This window comes from Bufo bufo, chromosome 3 (genome assembly GCF_905171765.1).
Source record: "Bufo bufo chromosome 3, aBufBuf1.1, whole genome shotgun sequence".
Taxonomy (NCBI): domain Eukaryota; kingdom Metazoa; phylum Chordata; class Amphibia; order Anura; family Bufonidae; genus Bufo; species Bufo bufo.
Genome location: NC_053391.1, coordinates 578,395,334 through 578,415,812, shown reverse-complemented (window position 1 = coordinate 578,415,812; position 20,479 = coordinate 578,395,334). Strand labels below are relative to the sequence as shown.

Here is a 20,479-nt window from a genome sequence, read left to right as displayed (position 1 = left end):
ACTATAAGCTTACATAGAGATTAGTTATGCTGGCCTTAGAAGTCTATGGAGAAGAGCAGAGCATGAGGAGGAGTGAGCTGCTGGAGGGAGACAGAGGCAAAGACACACAGACACTTCAGCTACATTTTCTGTCTCACCCTAGTGCTGGATTCACTGCTACACTTCTCAGTACTGCTGCACAATGTACTCCACGCTGCTGTTTCTTCTGAGGGTGTGCTACAAAGAGTTAGGGGAGCAGGATCTTCTCTTCTCTCTGTGTGCTGTGTATGGGAGACATCATAACAGCTAATCTCCACCTCTCCAGGGAAAATGGGAACTAGAAATAGAGCCTACAGCAGGAGAAAACTGCTGAAAATGCCATATACAAGTCAGATATAGTGCTACTTCTCATGCATGCACATGTCAGCTTATTCTGATGAGTCACCTGAAAAAAACAGGTACACTTTAAAAGTAAATATTATACTCTTTTCGGTCATCTTGATCCGTAATGTCCCAGAGAACCTATGTCATAGCCTCAAAATAAAAATGATGCACTATGCTTAACCTAGAACTTTACGGAAAATAATTATATAGACAGTCAAAAAGTAAGGACCTGTATGGGACTGCAGCTGTCTATTCAGCTGTAGTGTCTCTCGGTTCTGTCTCATCACAGAAAAATGCAATGACCCTGAGGATTAGAGGGGAGACATAGCTGAGGTTCCCAAGACCTTCTGTTCACACTATGAGTGGCTGAGGGAAAGGTCACCAGTCAAGCAATGAAAACAGATTCATTCATTTCACTATAGAAGTCACACATGAAATAAGAATGCTTGTAAAAAATGACTGATATAAATAGTGCGGCCAATTTATCATAACTGGAAGGAAAGAGACTATTACGTGATGAAAATATTGTTTGTCTTTACATAAAAATGCTGATAATCAAAGCGAAATTCAGAAATAAATCAGACATAAATTATACAGCAGCCACAAAACCCCACCACAGTAGCACTCAATCAAAGCGTATGTAATATGCAATATGCTATCTTCAAAGGAAGGTTTCCATAGCAACGAAGGCGCTGAGAACGTGCTGCAATTTCTCAGGAATGGCTGCCTTGTGGGTTACAAGTGTGAAAAGTATATTTTTTTTCTGCAGCCAGAAAGAGAAAGTCTTGTAAAACTTCTATAGTGAATTGAAGAATTTTGCTAGTTTTTAAGCCTTGACCATCAAATAACTGACTTAAAAGGCCCTTAGAGATGATAATTTGGCCAAGTATTCAAAGAAATAATCTGTGTATCTGTGAAAATCAGTTTGAGCAATGAGAAAATGAATTAGGCACGCTATCTGTCCAACCGCTACTCCGATGCCTCCACTCTGTGCCAGTCATTGCATCAATTTTAAACTGCTTGTCCTCACCCACAAAGCTCTCCACAGTGCTGCGCCCCCTCACATCTCTTCCCTTATCTCTACCACCCTTCCCGTGCTCTCCATTCAGCCAATGATTTACAATTGACATCCGCCATAATCCGAACCTCTCACTCCCAGCTCCATGACTTCTCCCGAGCTGCACCAGTTCTCCGGAATGCCCTACCTCAGAAATTAGGTTAAATCACAATATACACAGTTTTAGGCGCTCCCTAAAAACACATGCTTTTAGGGTGGCCTATCACATCCCGTGATCTTACTCCTCTATATATTGACCATTTATGATCAGTTCCTGAACCTGATCCTCCACCAAACTGTCGACCGCACCCATAAGCACTTCATATATTGGCTGCTGACCGGCTCGGCTATGTGCTTCTGCCTGACCTTCTACAGGATCATATTGAAACAATCCTGTCAGTATGATTCTGTAGCATTAAAGTCATGCAGAGACACACAGCATTATAAATAGTTATAATGCCGGGTGCTCGTGCAATCTGCAGGCAGCATGTTATGGAGTGGAAGGAGCTGAGCAGATTGATATATAGCTTCATACAACGTACGGGGGACAAATGATTGCAGTGACAACAGTAATTTGTCCCCGTGCACTTTCCATCAGCCTGCGTTGATCGCCATGTAAAAGGCCTTAAAGCTGGTCATTGATTTTGGCAGGATTGGCCACTGAATGTTTAAGCGAGGCTTTCAAACTCTCCCCTGATGGCAGATTTCAGGAGAGATAAGGATCGGGCCGTTGGATTTCACTTGAATCATCCTTTTGTCGTTGAGGTGATAAGTCGTCAACAGAGTGTCTGGAAGGAGCTTTATCCCTTTTTCCTGTTCAGGCAACAACGCACGCATGCTTGGCCTAGACAAGCATGGATGTGAATGAAGGCATCAGGAGCAATAGCTGTTGGGTGCATGAGAGTTTATCTAGTGAGTATGAACAGCCTAAGGACAGCCAAACAGATTACATGAATGTTGGCCAAACCAGTCGATTTTGGCTGGCTTGGCGTATGGTGGTGTCCCGACTCTCCTCTACCTGCAAATTTCAGGGTGAAAAAAAAAGATAGGCTTGTCGGATTTCAAAATGCCTGATCCTTTTGTTCTCAAGGGAGATAAGCCACTGTATTACACCAGGCGATTTTCGGGCCAATCATCGCTAACAAACGTTTGTATGAATGGTCGTTAGCGATGACATTACAGTGTAATACTGCCCCCGATTACCCGATGAGCGAGCAAAACGCTTGTTCATCGGGCAATCCAAATCTTTTGAGAGGTTTAAAAATTATTTTTTTGCCAACGGCAGATCATGGTGTTTAATCACGATCTGCTGCCGGCAAACAACTGGACAGCATGTGGAGGAGGTTGCTGCATGTAATAGCTGCTGTCCGCGAGCGAGCAGGCTTCCTTCCCGACAATCGCCGGCAGAATCAGGCTGTCTAATACAGCCTTTACTCCCCTATTGAGAACACAAGCATGTATTTGCATGGAGGGTCTGAGAGGAACAGTTGTCGACCACATGAGCATACTCAATTAGGTACTCAATTATTAATCGTCCATTATAACAACCCTCAGAAGTCTATCCACAGTTACAAAGACACCCTCCAATGCTGAAAGCTTCTTTTGTGCAGATGCCATCTACTTTCTTGAAATGGTCATTGGGAAAATCATATTCATGCCCGGTCTTCATCACAAATGGTGATGCAACCTGAGCGCCATACATTATAAAACCCCACAAATAGATATAAAAAGTCAAAACTTGGATTAAGGTCACATAATTAAAGGGATTCTGTCACCACATTTTACCCCCTACAGTAAAACATAGCTACTTGTAGGTCTCCCTGAGCTGTATTAAATGATGCCCTTATTAACTTATAGTCTTGATTTATGTCTTTATAAAATCGATTTTAGTGATATGCTAATGACTTACATAAGGTGCCCAAGGGGATGTCCTTTCCTAAGTTGGTGCCCAGCCGCACCCCTCGGTCCGGTGCCCAGCGCCGCTTTCCTGTGTCCAGCGCCGCCTCTAATATTATATATTCAAGAGCCGGCGTGCGGACGTAATCCCTGAGCCTGTTTGAAATCCTGCGCGTGCGCATTACACACTGTAGTCTGCGCCCGTGCGGACTACAGGTAAGGGTATCGTCGAGCGAAGTGCGCATGCGGCTGGGCACCAAGTTAGGAAAGGACATCCCCTTGGGCACCTTATGTAAGTCATTAGCGTATCACTAAAATCGATTTTATAAAGAAATAAATCAAGACTATTAGTCAATAAGGGCATCATTTAATACAGCTCAGGGAGACCTACAAGTAGCTATGTTTTACTGTAAGGGGTAAAATGTGGTGACAGAATCCCTTTAAGGTAACATTATCTTCAAAAATATATAGTACAAACCTTACCCCATAATGCATATAGCATAATGACATGCCCTATATCCATACAGCTCTGAACATTTTTATGCATAACACAAGATATGAAAATGCCAGGGGCTGTGGCCTCTTTTGCATTCCGCACCTCAACCACTGAATCAGAAAAAAATCTGAAAAAATCACAATCACTTTAGAGATTAGCGGTGACAGAGTTTGCCATCCTGCCAATTCTGACCCAAAGGCAAGTATTAGTGTTATGGTTATTAGACTACAGGTGCCAAAAGTTGGGGAGCCACAAGGAGGGAGCTGGAGTCCCTGTTGGAAAACTGTATTCCACAACCACAGCTCCAATATATAATAATAGCACAAAAAGCATACGAGTACCAGCTTCTGCCAGATTCCACAATAGTGTACACCCTCAGAAATGAATAGCAGGGGACAACTATACAGAGACCATACGGCAACATCAGATTGTGAGCTACCTACCTTATTATTGGGTTCTGTGGTCGCTCCTTGAAGCAAGTCACACAGAAAGGATAAGTCAGGCAAGTTATGTTTGTTAGGATTTTCATGCTCTTTCCATTCCTACAAAGGGTAAATGAGAAAGGAGTTCAGAGGATTATTAGGTACACTGCATGAAAGTGTCAGGTGTGTGATTCGCTACGCTAAGGTTTACAAGTAATGTTCACGGCACACGAAAATTAAAAATCACTTGAGTTTGACGACTAAAATAATAATAAAATAATTATACGGGGAGCCTTGTTCTTTCACAATCAAACATTTGGTCAAGTCACTGCCTCCCACATGAGGAGGACGATCATCTCCTGCTGCTGTGGACCTTCTAGTGGTACGACTCCTTGCTACGTTACCACGTCCAGCCAGAAGATGAACAGTCTTGTCTAACCTGGAGATAAACAAATGTCTGAACCCTCAAAGACAATATGGTGATGTAGACGTGTAGCTCTAGTTTCTTTTGACAATAAAGATGTCCTTAAAGTCCCCTTTACACTGCTAGATATAGCAAACGACTGTTTGAAAGGAAGCGTTCCTTCCCAGAAAGCACCTGCTCGTCGGTGGAGGAGACCGCTGTATTTACATGCAGCGATCTCCTGCACAGTATGGCAAGGAGTGATCGCTGATGCCATTGCTCGTCCCCATACAGAATCATCGTTTGCCGGCAGCAGATAATCCTACGAACGCTAAGTTGTTAGCAATCATCTGGTCGATGTTTGGCCAGTGTAAAGGGGCCTTAGGGCACATCTAAAAGAGGCCATGAGGACAATTCAGCTTTACTGTAACCACAACTATCCTCGTATGAAGGATATATTTTATTTACTTTATGCACTTATATAGCTCTGACATATTCCGCAGCGCTTTACAGACATTATCCTCAAGCTGTCCCCTATGGGGCTCACAGTCTGAGGTCCCTATCAGTATGTCTTTGGAGTGTGGGAGGAAACCGGAGAACCCGAAGGAAACACACACAAACTCGGGGAGAACATACAAACTCCATGCAGATGTTGTCCTTGGTCAGATTTGAGCCTAGAACCCCAGCGCTGCAAGACACCAGTTCTAACCACTGAGCCCCTATGTCAAGTAATCTTGAATAGGTTTACTGGATAATAGATATTAATTGCTTATCCTCAGGATAGGTCATCAATATCAGATCGGTGGGCCCCCCCCCCCACTCCCCACTGATTAGCTGATTTAGGCAGCCACCAGCGCCAAAAACTAAACAGAAGCACCAGATTCCATCCATTGTGTAGTGGCCATGCTTCAGTAAGCTAGTGCTGGAAACTACATGGTGCTGGAGCCTTCCGTACACGGTTTAGTTTCTGGTGCTGCCCGAAACAGCTGATCAGTTTTGGAGCCCCATCGATCTGATATAAATGACCTATCCTGAAGATAAGCAATCAATATCTATGATCTGGAAAACCCATTCAAGATTACTTAACATACACTGCGTGCAGAATTATTAGGCAAATGAGTATTTTGACCACATCATCCTCTTTATGCATGTTGTCTTACTCCAAGCTGTATAGGCTCAAAAGCCTACTACCAATTAAGCATATTAGGTGATGTGCATCTCTGTAATGAGAAGGGGTGTGGTCTAATGACATCAACACCCTATATTAGGTGTGCATAATTATTAGGCAACTTCCTTTCCTTTGGCAAAATGGGTCAAAAGAAGGACTTGACAGGCTCAGAAAAGTCAAAAATAGTGAGATATCTTGCAGAGGGATGCAGCACTCTTAAAATTGCAAAGCTTCTGAAGCGTGATCATCGAACAATCAAGCGTTTCATTCAAAATAGTCAACAGGGTCGCAAGAAGCGTGTGGAAAAACCAAGGCGCAAAATAACTGCCCATGAACTGAGAAAAGTCAAGCGTGCAGCTGCCAAGATGCCACTTGCCACCAGTTTGGCCATATTTCAGAGCTGCAACATCACTGGAGTGCCCAAAAGCACAAGGTGTGCAATACTCAGAGACATGGCCAAGGTAAGAAAGGCTGAAAGACGACCACCACTGAACAAGACACACAAGCTGAAACGTCAAGACTGGGCCAAGAAATATCTCAAGACTGATTTTTCTAAGGTTTTATGGACTGATGAAATGAGAGTGAGTCTTGATGGGCCAGATGGATGGGCCCGTGGCTGGATTGGTAAAGGGCAGAGAGCTCCAGTCCGACTCAGACGCCAGCAAGGTGGAGGTGGAGTACTGGTTTGGGCTGGTATCATCAAAGATGAGCTTGTGGGGCCTTTTCGGGTTGAGGATGGAGTCAAGCTCAACTCCCAGTCCTACTGCCAGTTTCTGGAAGACACCTTCTTCAAGCAGTGGTACAGGAAGAAGTCTGCATCCTTCAAGAAAAACATGATTTTCATGCAGGACAATGCTCCATCACACGCGTCCAAGTACTCCACAGCGTGGCTGGCAAGAAAGGGTATAAAAGAAGAAAATCTAATGACATGGCCTCCTTGTTCACCTGATCTGAACCCCATTGAGAACCTGTGGTCCATCATCAAATGTGAGATTTACAAGGAGGGAAAACAGTACACCTCTCTGAACAGTGTCTGGGAGGCTGTAGTTGCTGCTGCACTCAATGTTGATGGTGAACAGATCAAAACACTGACAGAATCCATGGATGGCAGGCTTTTGAGTGTCCTTGCAAAGAAAGGTGGCTATATTGGTCACTGATTTGTTTTTGTTTTGTTTTTGAATGTCAGAAATGTATATTTGTGAATGTTGAGATGTTATATTGGTTTTACTGGTAAAAATAAATAATTGAAATGGGTATATATTTGATTTTTGTTAAGTTGCCTGATAATTATGCACAGTAATAGTCACCTGCACACACAGATATCCCCCTAAAATAGCTAAAACTAAAAACAAACTAAAAACTACTTCCAAAAATATTCAGCTTTGATATTAATGAGTTTTTTGGGTTCATTGAGAACATGGTTGTTGTTCAATAATAAAATGAATCCTCAAAAATACAACTTGCCTAATAATTCTGCACTCCCTGTATATCCTTCATACAAGGATAGTTGTGGTTACCGTAAAGCTGAATTCCCCTTAGGCCGCTTTCAGACGAGCGTATTGAAATCCGTCAGTATTCTGGCTCCGGACCCCGATGATATACCATCAGTATTGTCATCAGGATTTACATGCGGATTTCTTCCGTAATTATTTATGCACTGCACAGACTGTAATGTGTATTAGGAAACAAATCCGCACAAAACTCGGACATGCTGAGGATTTCAAATACTGACGGAAATTATACGCCCATGTGAATAGCTCCATTCATTAACATTAGCAGCGGATTCTGGTACACTAAATACGGACTATATACGCATTGCAAATACACTCGTCTGAAAGCGGCCTTATGGCCTTTTTTTAGATGTGCCTTAGGTACCAGCCGGATACTGATGACCTATCCTGAAAACAAGTCATCAGTATCTAAGTACTGGGAAAGTCCTTTAGTAGTTCCTTGGGGTGGAATTAATAAGAACATAAAATAAGAATGACCATGATGTGATAAATGTGGATATGACTGTCCCCTCAATTAATATGACTTAGGCTACTTTCACACTCGCGGTTGGTGCGGATCTGTCATGGATCTGCACAGACGGATCCATTCAGATAATACAACCGTCTGCATCCATTCAGAACTGATCCGTTTGTATTATCTGTAACATAGCCAAGATCCGTCTTGAACACCATTGAAAGTCAATAGAGGACGGATCCATTTTCTATTGTGCCAGATTGTGTCCGAGAAAACGGATCCGTCCCCATTGACTTACATTGTGTGCCAGAACGGATCCGTTTGGCTCAGTTTCGTCAGGCAGACACCAAAATGCTGCAAGCAGTGTTTTGGTGTCCGCCTCCAAAGCGGAATGGAGACTGAACTGATGCATTCTGAGCGGATCCTTATCTATTCGGAATGCATTAGGGCAAAACTGATCCATTTTTGACCGCTTGTGAAAGCCCTGAACGGATCTCACAAACGGAAAGCCAAAACGCGAGTGTGAAAGTAGCCTTAGGCCAGATGACATCTGTGTTGGAGGCTCCACTGCCGATTCCATTTAAAAAACAGCGCCATTTTGTCTATTAAAATGCTGAACTCCCTGGCAGAAACCCTCCAGGGAAAATAATAGTCAATGGGGTCTGTGAGACACTGTTCGTTTCCGCCATATGACGGATCCAGCACTGCTGCTTTTATTATTTTATTTTTTTTGTTGTTAGGCTGTGTTCACATCACCATTTAGCTTTCTCTTCTTCTAATCCGTCAGAAAAAAAGAGAGAAAAAAAAAACGGATCCTGTTGCATCAGTTTTCATCTGCTTGAGCCATTTCCATCTGAGATCCGTTTTTTAGACGGGGAAAAAAAGTCTAGCATGCAGTACTTTTGTTTCCGTCCAAAAAAACGGATCTCAGACAGAAACTGATGCAACAGGATCTGTTTTCTTTACAGGATCCTGTTTTTTTTCCTCTCTCTCTCTTATGAGAAGGACGGAAAGCTGAACAGTGATGTGAATGCGCCCTTACTAAAGCAGAACATAAAAATTGAAAAATGCTGCAGATGTGAATGCAGACTAATTGCCAAGAATTTCCAGGATTAATCAGCAGAATTGTGAACTCCGCAATGACCTGTAATAACACCGACTGTAAGGCTATGTCCACATCTGCGATAAGGTAATCTGGTAGCCTGGAACGCTGGAACTACCGTAGCCGGCATCGGTAAACGCAGGGTCTGTCGGGTTGCCAACTGGTTTCCTGCATGAATGGCGGCTTTCTGCCGGAAAAAAAAGTATTATAGCGAATGGTGACCCGAGGGCCCCAGTGGTGTCCAGATATGCCAGACATGGTAATTCCAGTAATCTGCTCCTTGATGGTTATTACTGGAAACCAACAACAATCTTGGTAATTAGTCTGAATTCACATCTGCACCATATATTTTTCTTTTTCCGTTTTACTCTAATAACAGAAAAAGATGGGCGGCCGTGTATGCCTGATGCACTCTCGTTCAATCTGAAGGTCCCTTTTTAGAGATAAGTATGGGTCCCAAAGGTGACATTGGTCGTATATCCTAGCGATGTGCCACCAACATCTGAGGTAAAAAAAACACTACAAGGTTTCGATTACTCAAAAGCAGTGATACCCAACCAGCTGTTCTAAAACTACAACTCCCAGCAATCCCTGGACAGCTTACCGCTATCAGCCTATAGCAGGACATGGTGGGGGTTGTAGTTTTACAACAGCTGGAGGGCCGCAGGTTAGGCATCACTGTTCTAAAGAAGAGAGTTCTGAGTCAGATGCTAGGACTTCTAGTGTTTCCAGTCCAGTTGCCCCAAAATAACAAAAAGATACTAAAATAATGAAAGTGTAGTAGACTTGAGGGATTTGTCAAGCCATTCATACTGAGCACGACATGCCTGAATAGCTAGAGAGAAGCAGCAATTATCTCCTGTCACTGTGGTGGTTCATGACCTCGAACAGCTTAGCATGTTCCTTCAGACAGACCACCTAATCTATAGTGTCCTGTTCGTGAACCGGCCTGCGCCGCACCCCTGAGGCCTCTTACACTTTCACTGCTCATTTGAGCTTTTAACAAGTCTGCATTTTAGCCTCTTGAAAGTATGCTAATGTCAGACAAGGGATAATTCTGCCATCGTTCTAAGCGATAAAAGTGCAGCTAAAGAAAAATAGCTTATTAAAGGGACTGTGTCATCAGAAAATGACTTCTTGTTTGGGCTCATTCAGACGGCCGTATGCTGTCCGCAGAAATGCGGATCCGTTTTTTTGCAGACAGTTCAGCATGTCTGCAAAAAAACAAAAACGGATTGCATTCCGTTTTTTTGCTGACCCATAGACTTCAATGGGGCCATGTCCTGATTTTCACTGACAAGTATAGGACATGCTTCATTTGCTTTACTGAGCCGTGCAATAGAAGAAAAGGGCCCCATAGAAGTGAATAGGACAGCATCTAATCCGCAAAAAAACGGATCCACATTTTTGCGGACAGCATACGGCCGTCTGAATGAGCCCTTAAAATCACGTTTTTCATGTTTGAAGAGGACCTTTCACTGGTCCGGACATTACAATATTATTACCTGGCAGTGTCAGGGCGTTTTTTTTGTTCTTTTTTGCCGCCCTGTATGCTAATTAGTAGGAGAAGCAGACAGCCGTGTTTCTCAAGGGAGTGCGTCTATGCCGGGGAGAAGGAGACGCCCCTTGAGAAACCCGACTGTCTTCTCCTCCCTGTACTGATGCTACAAATTAGCATACAGCGAGGCAAAAGTGAACGGGGGGCACAGCGGGGGAACAGAGCAGCACATCTGAAAAAAACAAGTGCCCTGACATCTACTAATAAAGCCCTACACCGCCAGGTAATAATATTGTAACGTCAGGAACAGTGAAAGGTTCTCCTTCACATATTTTTAAAATAATGTTTGATGATGTTTTTTTAATTTTCCATGTCAAAATCTATATTTAAACAAAAAACATAAAATCCTGCAGTTTTCACACTGGCCACTAATTCTAATAATAGGCATCACTTGTTGGTCAGTCCAGATCACTTTACTGCAGTTATCAGCTAATCTGTCATGCTAATCCTGCCTGTAATAGTATCACCTCTGTGTATGGATAAGACAGGATATACCGTTAAAAAAAATAGAAAAAATACAGCACTCTTATTTAAAAAACAAAGACTCTTAATGTAGACCCAAAAGTAGAGAAAAAGCACAACCTGAGTTGCAAAAAAAGGATAAAGTGAAGTCTTTATTCTATACGTGCCAATCTAGTAGATGCAACGTTTTGACTAGACATTAGCCTTTTTCTTGCTTGCAACACAAGCACTGCCTTTTCCTTGCTTTTAGGATCCACCAGTCACAATAGGTGATTGTCAGAGCTTAACTATTCTTTCCTTGTACAATGCCCTCTGCACGGGTCACAGAGCATGCCTACAATACTCTCCCATAGAAGTCAATGAGGTCCCCCCCCCCTCCCCCCGACCATTGTGTCTATGGACCATTGGGCTGCCGTAAAGCAATTTTCTTAATGCTGTATAAATGCAGTTAAGAACAGCTCAGGCAAGATGGCCGCCCCCAAAATCATGTTCAGGAAACAGAATACAGTAAATACATCTGGAATCAGGTTGGATATGTGGTACTATCAAAAGGATATTAACTGGCAGATACATTTTTTGGCAACACATTTCTTTAAGAATGAATAAGGAACTTGTTCGAAACTTTCCACAACCTCTAGGAAGACTTATCATGAATAAAACACACATTTTATTTTACAGTTACCAATACAGGGGCACATTCACTGATAAACCAGGCACACTGCTTAGTAGGGCTAGCTCAGATGATTGTAATGATACCTTTCACTTAGTGATCCACTGCTTAAATCTGGAAAACAGTATGGGGATCATGGTGCTCTTCTTCACATACATCACATCTTACTGTAAAACCTAGGTGCGTCTTATGAGCAGGTGCGTCTTATAGGGCGAAAAATACGGTACTTTATACTCTGCTCAATCACTGAAGGCTGCCTTAGCCTCTATCACTTAAATACTGTTTATATATGATTATGTACATTGATGTCAGTGTATACCTATATATCTGATGTGGACTTTTACCCAATTTCTCTGGATACTACTTTGTTTATTGGATCTGTTCAATAAAACAAGAACAGATGCTTTTAATCGATATGCAAATTAGCAGTTAAGTGCACTGGGGGGGGAGATCAATACCACTCTGTGCACCCTTGCTCCTCCTTCTTCCTCTGCCAGCCCCTTCTTATTCTTCTTGATCGAAAGGGCCAGGTGAGATGACTATGCAGGAACCTGTCAATCAAGAAGGAGTAAGGCCTTATTCACACGTCCGTTGTTTCTTTCCTGATCTGTTCCGTTTTTTGCTGAACAGATCTGGATCCATTCATTTTCAATGGGTCCTGAAAAAAAATCAGACATTGAGCTGTCCGTTTTTTTTCAGGACCCATTGAAAATGAATGGGTCCAGATCTGGTCCAGATCTGTTCAGCAAAAAACGGAACAGATCAGGAAAGAAAAAACGGACCTGTGAATGGACCCTAAAAGGGGCTTGCAGAGGAAGCAGGAGCAGCAAGGGTGCACACAGAGGATTGCCCCCATTCTTGGTGCACGGATGCAATACTATGTGTATGGAAGACTTTAAGTACACTCTTGTAGCTGACAGTTTTCTCATGCACAATCTTTTCGGCTGAATGGTCAGGTCTATTTCAACAGGGATGGGGAGACAAACCACTGAGATATTACTAATTAATCTTATAATTAGTGAGGTTCTGATCTCTGGGACGTCCTAGCCATCAGGTCTTAGAGTTGATTTGGAGCTATGTCATCGTCTGCGTCCATTTCTGTACACTGAGGCAGTTACAGCCATCCAGCTGTGCAAGAAACTGCAGCCAACCTCATTCACTTGTGTAGTACCCCAGCACAGCCACTACACAATGTATGGCGCTGTTGCTACCCAGCTCTGTACACTGCACAGTTTCAGAAGCCACAGCTGCCCGAAACAGCTGGTCTTGGGGGTGCTGGACCAGAGGATAGGTCATCAATATATGTAACCCGGACAACACCTTTAAACGGGCTGATACAGCAGACAATTATTGGGACTGAATCATTTGTCTCCAATAATTGCCTGTTTGTTACAGGAGTTGAAGACTGCATTTACATGTAGCAATCACCTCTGCTTTATTGGGACTCGTGCCCATACACATTCATTGTTTCTTGGCAGCAGATCCCTGTTTACCCAGCAATGATTATCTAGGTGTCATTGATGCCTTTACCCGACAAACAAGAGTTTGCTTGTATATTGAGTTATAGGCAGCGCCTTTACACAGGGCGTTTATCAAGAAGGAGCGTTCCTAGGGATGCTTCTCCGCGATAATTACTCCAATCATTGGCCTTTAGGCTTTGTGCCTGTCATTTTACATGACCAGATCTCAACACACTAATAAAATGGTTCCCTGTAATTCAATACACGTGGGTAAGAATTTTTTCCTGCCATGTAGAAGTGACATAGCAGAACCAAGAATCCTCTTACAGACTTTTAAGCAAGGACTGACAAATGCTGTTCTATGTATGCAACTCGTAAAAATATAGAATAATCCTTGAACAATATGTCATTATATGATGATCAACAGAATTGTCCTATTCCCAGAGCTCATTTTTTCCCATTTATGGTTAGTTTTAGATGAACATTGTGTCTTCCTGGTGTGGAGTAACAGCACCGTATTGTAAAGGTTCGGGTTTTCATGTACTCGTGTCTCTTATCGGATAGTAATCCAATTATTTGACCTTGCTGACTTGTGTTTTGCTACCAAATCCTCCTCCCCTCTGCATTTTCCACCTACTAAGGTAGGGCTGCATTAATGTCATGAGAGAGTTATTTCCCTTTAATCGCCTCCTACGGCTCTTTACGCCCTCCTGAGGTTACGCACACATACACCCTCAACATATGACAGACTATGATCCAATCACCCACTGCTGGTCCACACCCACTGTCTCCGGCTGAAATAAATCACTATTTATCATCATCACGGAGTGGAGCTACAGAACACAACCCGGACGTGCACCCACCCCTGCCATTATTTGAAAAGAGTGCTGTGGCCTATTGATTTGAAACATAAGCAGGCTGCCATCTTTTTTCACAAGTCCGGCGAGGCACAGGTAAGCCCTTACCTTACCTGTGCCTGTGTGCGAGCCGGTCTGAAAACAAGTGCGGTCAGCGGGAGCAGGCAGTTCCGAGAACAGCCACCAGGGGCCTTCATCGGGCTGTTCTTGGAACTGCCTGCTCCCGCTGACCGCACTTGTTTTCAGACCAGCTCGCGCACAGGCACAGGTAACGGCTTACCTGTGCCTCGCCGGACTTGTGAAAAAAGATGGCAGCCCGCTTATGTTCGCGGGTGAACAATGCGAACTGGCCATCACTGCCTGTAATGGATGCGATGTATTGAATGAACCCATAGATGATGTATGCCATTTAAAAAAACTAATAATAATACTATGCTCTGAAGTGACCTATAGCACAATTCATATGGATCTTGGGAACTTTTCGTGGGCTTTTTATTACACATTCACATGAATGATTATTATTCGGTGTTAATGGACCTGCACATTCACCAGGTGGTCACATTTTTTGTGGCATGTGATTTGTCACCTCCTGATGAAGCCTGGTGATGCGAAACACGTGTCGAGGTGTCAGTACGTGGGGCGAAATTGCAGTCTCTGTGCATTATGACTCTGGGTATGTTTTAGACTTATTATGGTCATATCTATACCTAGGGATGGATATATAAAGATATATAGGCTGCGGATTAGGACTGATAAACATGTATGCCATTTAATATTATATCTAGCTCAATACCCCTGATATATATATATCTAGGTGCTAGTATTTATCTAATTGCACGTAATTCCGCTTTTTTTAAGGCACACCTGCTTATTATTTATGTATAATCTTGGCAGCCTTTAATATTGTTGGTCTGTTGCACTGCCCATTAATATCATAGAAGGCCTTATTGAGATATGTTCCCTTATAGGACAGTGTATTCGTAGAGCCACATTGATGTTACAATAATGATTCTGATGGACCTTGTCTGGTATTGTGCCCCTTGTATTTTTCTCTATCAAATTGCCATCGTGTCGTTTTTCTTTCTAATGCCTGATCAATATTATGTATTTTGATTAATAAAGATTTCTATATATTTTATGATATAAGTCCCATTGATCAGTTTTTTGTGGTGTAATTTATGTAAACAAGGACATGCTACCGATAGAAACAAAACAAAGACTTTGTATAGGGATGAATGATCACAGTAGTGATCGTTCATCTTCTTTGGGTCCATTTACATGGGCACAGGGCAATGATATGTTACTAAAGTGCACATCATAGAATCCAGTTCAAATGTATACAAGTTGTACTCACTTTTATTTCTATACATTTAATATATATAAAGGGCATCTGTCAGCAGTTTTGTCCCTATGACACTGGCTGACCTGTTACATGTGCGCTTGGAAGCTGAAGGCATTTGTGTTGGTCCCATGTTCATATGTGCCCGCATTGCTGATAAAAATTAAGTTTTAATATATGCAAATGAGCCTCTAGGAGCAACGGGGGCCTAAAGGCTCAGCTCTCTACAACTGCTGCTCCCTCTGCACTTTGACCGACAGCACCAGGCAGTGTAAACATCATAATGCCTGGCCCTGTCTATCAAAGCGCAGAGGGGGCAGCAGCTGCAGAGGGAGCTGAGTCTCTAGAAGTAACGGCAACGCCCCCATTGCACCTACAGGCTCATTAGCATATAGTAAAACATCACTATATGCAATGTCTTCAGCAGCCAAGCGCACATGTAACAGGTCAGCCAGTCTCATACTTACAAATGCATTTACTACAGTATGTTGCCAGGAATGTGTAGGCCTTAGGCCTCATGCACACGACCGTTTTTTTTTGCGGTCCGCAAAAACGGGTTCCGTTTTTCCGTGATCCGTGACCGTTTTTTCGTCCGTGGGTCTTCCTTGATTTTTGGAGGATTCACAGACATGAAAAAAAAGTCGTTTTGGTGTCCGCCAGGCCGTGCGGAGCCAAACGGATCCGTCCTGAATTACAATGCAAGTCAATGGGGACGGATCCGTTTGACGTTGACACAATATGGTGCAATTTTAAACGGATCCGTCCCCCATTGACTTTCAATGTAAAGTCAGGAGTTAATATACCATAGGATCGGAGTTTTCTCCAATCCGATGGTATATTTTAACTTGAAGCTTCCCCATCACCATGGGAACACCTCTATGTTAGAATATACCATCGGATTTGAGTTACATCGTGAAACTCAGATCCGACAGTATATTCTAACACAGAGGCGTTCCCATAGTGATGGGGACGCTTCTAGTTAGAATATACTACGAACTGTGTACATGACTGCACCCGATCTTTTACAGGGGGCTGTGATCAGCACAATTAACCCTGCCGCACCTGAAGGGGTTAATTGTGCGTATCATAGCCCCCTGTAAGAGATCAGGGGCTGCCAGGCAGCAGGGGGCAGACCCCCCTCCCTCCCCAGTTTGAATATCATTGGTGGCCAGTGTGCACCCCCCCCCCCCCCCGATTGTAATATCATTGTTGGCCAGTGTGCGGCCCCCCCCCCCTCCCTCCCTCTATTGTAATATCATTGGTGGCCAGTGTGCGGCCTCCATCGGCCCCCCTCTATTGTAATTTCATTGGTGGCCAGATCATTAAGCAATGCGCCGCACAGACCTGTCACTTACCAGTAGGAGGAGCTCCCGGCCGGACACAGACAGCGCAGCAGCCAGCAGGTAAGTATGATGCTTCTAATATTGTAATATTGCTAAGTAACCATGGCAACCAGGCCTGCAGTAGCGTCCTGGTTGCCATGGTTACCGATCGGAGCCCCAGAGCGATTAAACTGGGACTCCGATCGGAATCTCCGCTGCCACCAATGATCGGGGGGGGGGGGGGGGGGGGAGGGGAGGCCGCACACTGGCCACCAATCACCAATGATATTAATACAATAGAGGGGGGGCCGCACACTGGCCACCAATGATATTCAAACTGGGGAGGGAGGGTAGTCTGCCCCCTGCTGCCTGGCAGCCCCTGATCTCTTATAGGGGGCTATGATATGCACAATTAACCCCTCAGGTGCAGCAGGGGGGGTTAATTGTGCGGATCACAGCCCCCTGTAAGAGATCGGGTGCTGCCAGGCAGCAGGGGGCAGTCATGTACACAGTTCGTAGTATATTCTAACTAGAAGCGTCCCCATCACTATGGGAACGCCTCTGTGTTAGAATATACTGTCGGATATGAGTCTTCACAAAGTGAAAACTCATCTCTGAAAAAGCTTTTATGCAGACGGATCTTCGGATCCGTCTGTATGAAAGTAACCTACGGCCACGGATCACGGACGCGGATGCCAATCTTGAGTGCATCCGTGTTCTTTCACGGACCCATTGACTTGAATGGGTCCGTGAACCGTTGTCCGTCAAAAAAATAGGACAGGTCTTATTTTTTTGACGGACAGGAAACACGGATCACGGATGCGGCTGCAAAACGATGCATTTTCGATTTTTCCACGGACCCATTGAAAGTCAATGGGTCCGCGAAAAAAAACAGAAAACGGCACAACGGCCACGGATGCACACAACTGTCGTGTGCATGAGGCCTTATTCAAACCTTATGCAGTAAAAATATGGTTGAGAGCTGCATTACTATGAGGGCTCATGCACACGACCGTATGTATTTTGTGGTCCGCAAAAAAAAAAAACGGATCCTCAAAAAGTACTGATCACGTCTGTGTGCATTCCGTATTTTGCGGAACGGAACAGCTGGCCCCTAATAGAAAAGTACTATCCTTGTCCGTAATGTGCACAATAGTAGGACATGTTCTATTTTTTTGCGGATGGACATACGGAAAAGGAATGCACACGGAATAACTTCTGTTTTTTGTGGACTCATTCAAATGAATGGTTCCGCAAACGGAACGGACACGGAAAGAAAATACGTTCGTATGCATGAGCCCTGAAATCCAGAGCCATAACTTGAGTCTCCTCACTCCCAATACAAAATCTGTAACCAGCCACCACCTGTCATGTGCCACGTAATACTAATGTCTTCTTATGTGGCCTTAAGGTACAATGGCCGGGGTGTAACTGCTTCCTCTGCACCACCATACAGTGAGGAAGAGAAGTATTTGAACAGCCTGCAAAATAGCAAGTTCTCCCACTTAGAAATCATGGAGGAGTCTGAAATCCACATTGTAGGTGCATTCCCACTCTGAGAGACAGAATAAAATAAAATAAATCTGGAAATCACATTGTATGATTTTTTAGGAATTTATTTGTCTTGCACTGCTGAACATAAGTATTTGATCACCTGAGAAACAGCGAGAATTCTGGCTCTCAAAGACCTGTTACTGTGCCTTTAAAAAGTCCACCTCTACTCCACTCATTAATCTAACTTAGTAGCAACTGTCTGAGCTCTTTAAAGACCCCTGTCCACTCCACAGTCAGTCAGAGGCCAACTACTACCATGGGCAAGAATAAAGAGCTGTCAAAAGACACCAGAGACAAAATTGTAGACCTCCACATAGCTGGAAAGGGCTACGGGGAAATTGCCAAACAGCTTGGTGAAAATAGATCAACTGTTGAAGCAGTTGTTAGAAAATGGAAGAGGCTAAAAACGACAGTCTCCCTCGGACTGGGGCTCCATGCAAGATCTCACCTCGTGAGGTATCACTGATGATAAGAAAGGGGAGGAATCAGCCCAGAACTACAAGGGAGGAGCTGGTCAATGACATGAAGAGAGCTGGGACCACAGTTTCAAAGGTCACTGTCGGTAGAACACTATGCCGTCATGGTTTCAAATCATGCATTGCACGGAATGTTCCCCTACTTAAGTCATTACATGTCCAGGCCCGTCTGAAGTTTGCCAATGACCATCTGGATGATCCAGAGGATGCATGGGACAAAGTTATGTGGTCAGATGAGACCAAAGTAGAACTTTTTGGTCTAAACTTCACTCGTCATGTTTGGAGGAAAAAGAAGGATGAGTTGCATTCCAAGAAAACCATCCCTACTGTGAAGCATGGGGGTGGTAACATCATGCTTTGGGGGTGCTTTTCTGCGAAGGGGACAGAACGACTGCACTGTATTAAGGAGAGGATGAATGGGGCCATTTATTGTGAGATTTTGAGCAACAACCTCCTTCCCTCAGTCAGAGCATTGAAGATGGGTCATGGCTGGGTCTTCCAACATAACAACCACCCGAAGCACACAGCCAGGATAACCAAGGAGTGGCTCCGTAAGAAGCATATCAAGGTTCTGGAGTGGCCTAGCCAGTCTCCAGACCTAAATCTAATAGAACATCTTTGGAGGGAGCTGAAACTCTGTGTTGCTCAGCGACAGCCGCGAGACCTGATACAACTAGAGGAGATCTGTTTGAGGGAGTGGGCCAAAATCCCTGTTACAGTGTGTGCAAACCTGGTCAAGAACTACAGGAAATGTTTGACCTCTGTAATTGCAAACAAAGGCTTCTGTACCAAATATTAACACTGATTTTCTCAGGTGTTCAAATACTTATGTTCAGCAGTGTAAGACAAATAAATTATTTAAAAATCATACAATGTGCTTTCCTGATTTTTTTATTTTTATTCTGTCTCTCAGAGTGGGAATGCACCTACAATGTGATTTTCAGACCCCTCCATGATCTCTAAGTGGGAGAACTTGCTAAATCGCAGGGTGTTCAAATACTTCTGTTCCTCACTGTAGTTATGCCCCTGATGACACCATATAAGGCTACTTTCACACTTGCGGCAGAGTGATCCAGCAAGCAGTTCCGTCGTTCCATCCGACAATTTGAATGCAAATGGACAGCATTTGTAGACGGATCCAGATGTGGATCCGTCTCACAAATGCATTGCAAGAACGAATCCGTCTGTCCATTTGTCATACGAACAAACGGATCCGTTTCTATTTTTTTTCCACATTTTTAAAGGCCTGCGCATGCGCAGACCGGAAGGACGGATCCTATCGGAAAAAATGCCGGATCCGGCATTCTGGCAAGTGTTCCGGAATTTTGGACGGAGATAAAACAGCAGCATGCTGCGGTATTATCTCCGTCCTGAAAAGTCAAAAAGACTGAACTGAAGACATCCTGATCCATCCTGAACGGATTGCTCTCTATTCAGAATGCATGGGGATAAAACTGATCAGTTCTTTTCCGGTATTGAGCCCCTAGGACGGAACTCTATGCTGGAAAAGAATAACGCTAGTGTGAAAGTACCCTTAGTGTGGAATAAATTACTTGTTTACGGCATTCTCATGTTATTATTTTCCAAAATATTACATGCTTGTTTTCAGGCATTTTCTCATAGGCTTCTCTATGAAACTTGGCAAAATGTTAACATGTTTGTGTGTATGTTTTTTTATATACTTTTAAAAACTCTGCAGGCAGCTTGCTAATACAGGCTTCCCAGGACAAGGCCCCAAGCTGACATAGCAATGGATCAGCTGTCAAAGGCCCTTCCCTCCGTCTAACCGCTCAGATAATACGGTCGAACTGTGGCATCTGAGGGGTTAAATGACCAGGATCAGCATTATCTCCGATCCCTGTCATTGCAAATTGGTGGCAGCGATCTGTGAGGATATTCCCGGTGAAAG

At 43.7% G+C, this 20,479-nt stretch overlaps 1 protein-coding gene across 3 annotated transcripts in view; it reads right to left on the bottom strand.

The window, feature by feature from the left end:
- ARHGEF25 (Rho guanine nucleotide exchange factor 25) overlaps positions 1–20,479 on the bottom strand; it is a 378,058-nt gene that overhangs the window by 53,059 nt on the left and 304,520 nt on the right. For all 3 annotated transcript variants that reach the window (XM_040425760.1, XM_040425761.1, XM_040425762.1), the window contains one exon: positions 4,256–4,354. In XM_040425760.1, coding sequence (XP_040281694.1) covers positions 4,256–4,354 — 99 coding nt within the window. The remainder of the gene's footprint in view (positions 1–4,255; positions 4,355–20,479) is intronic.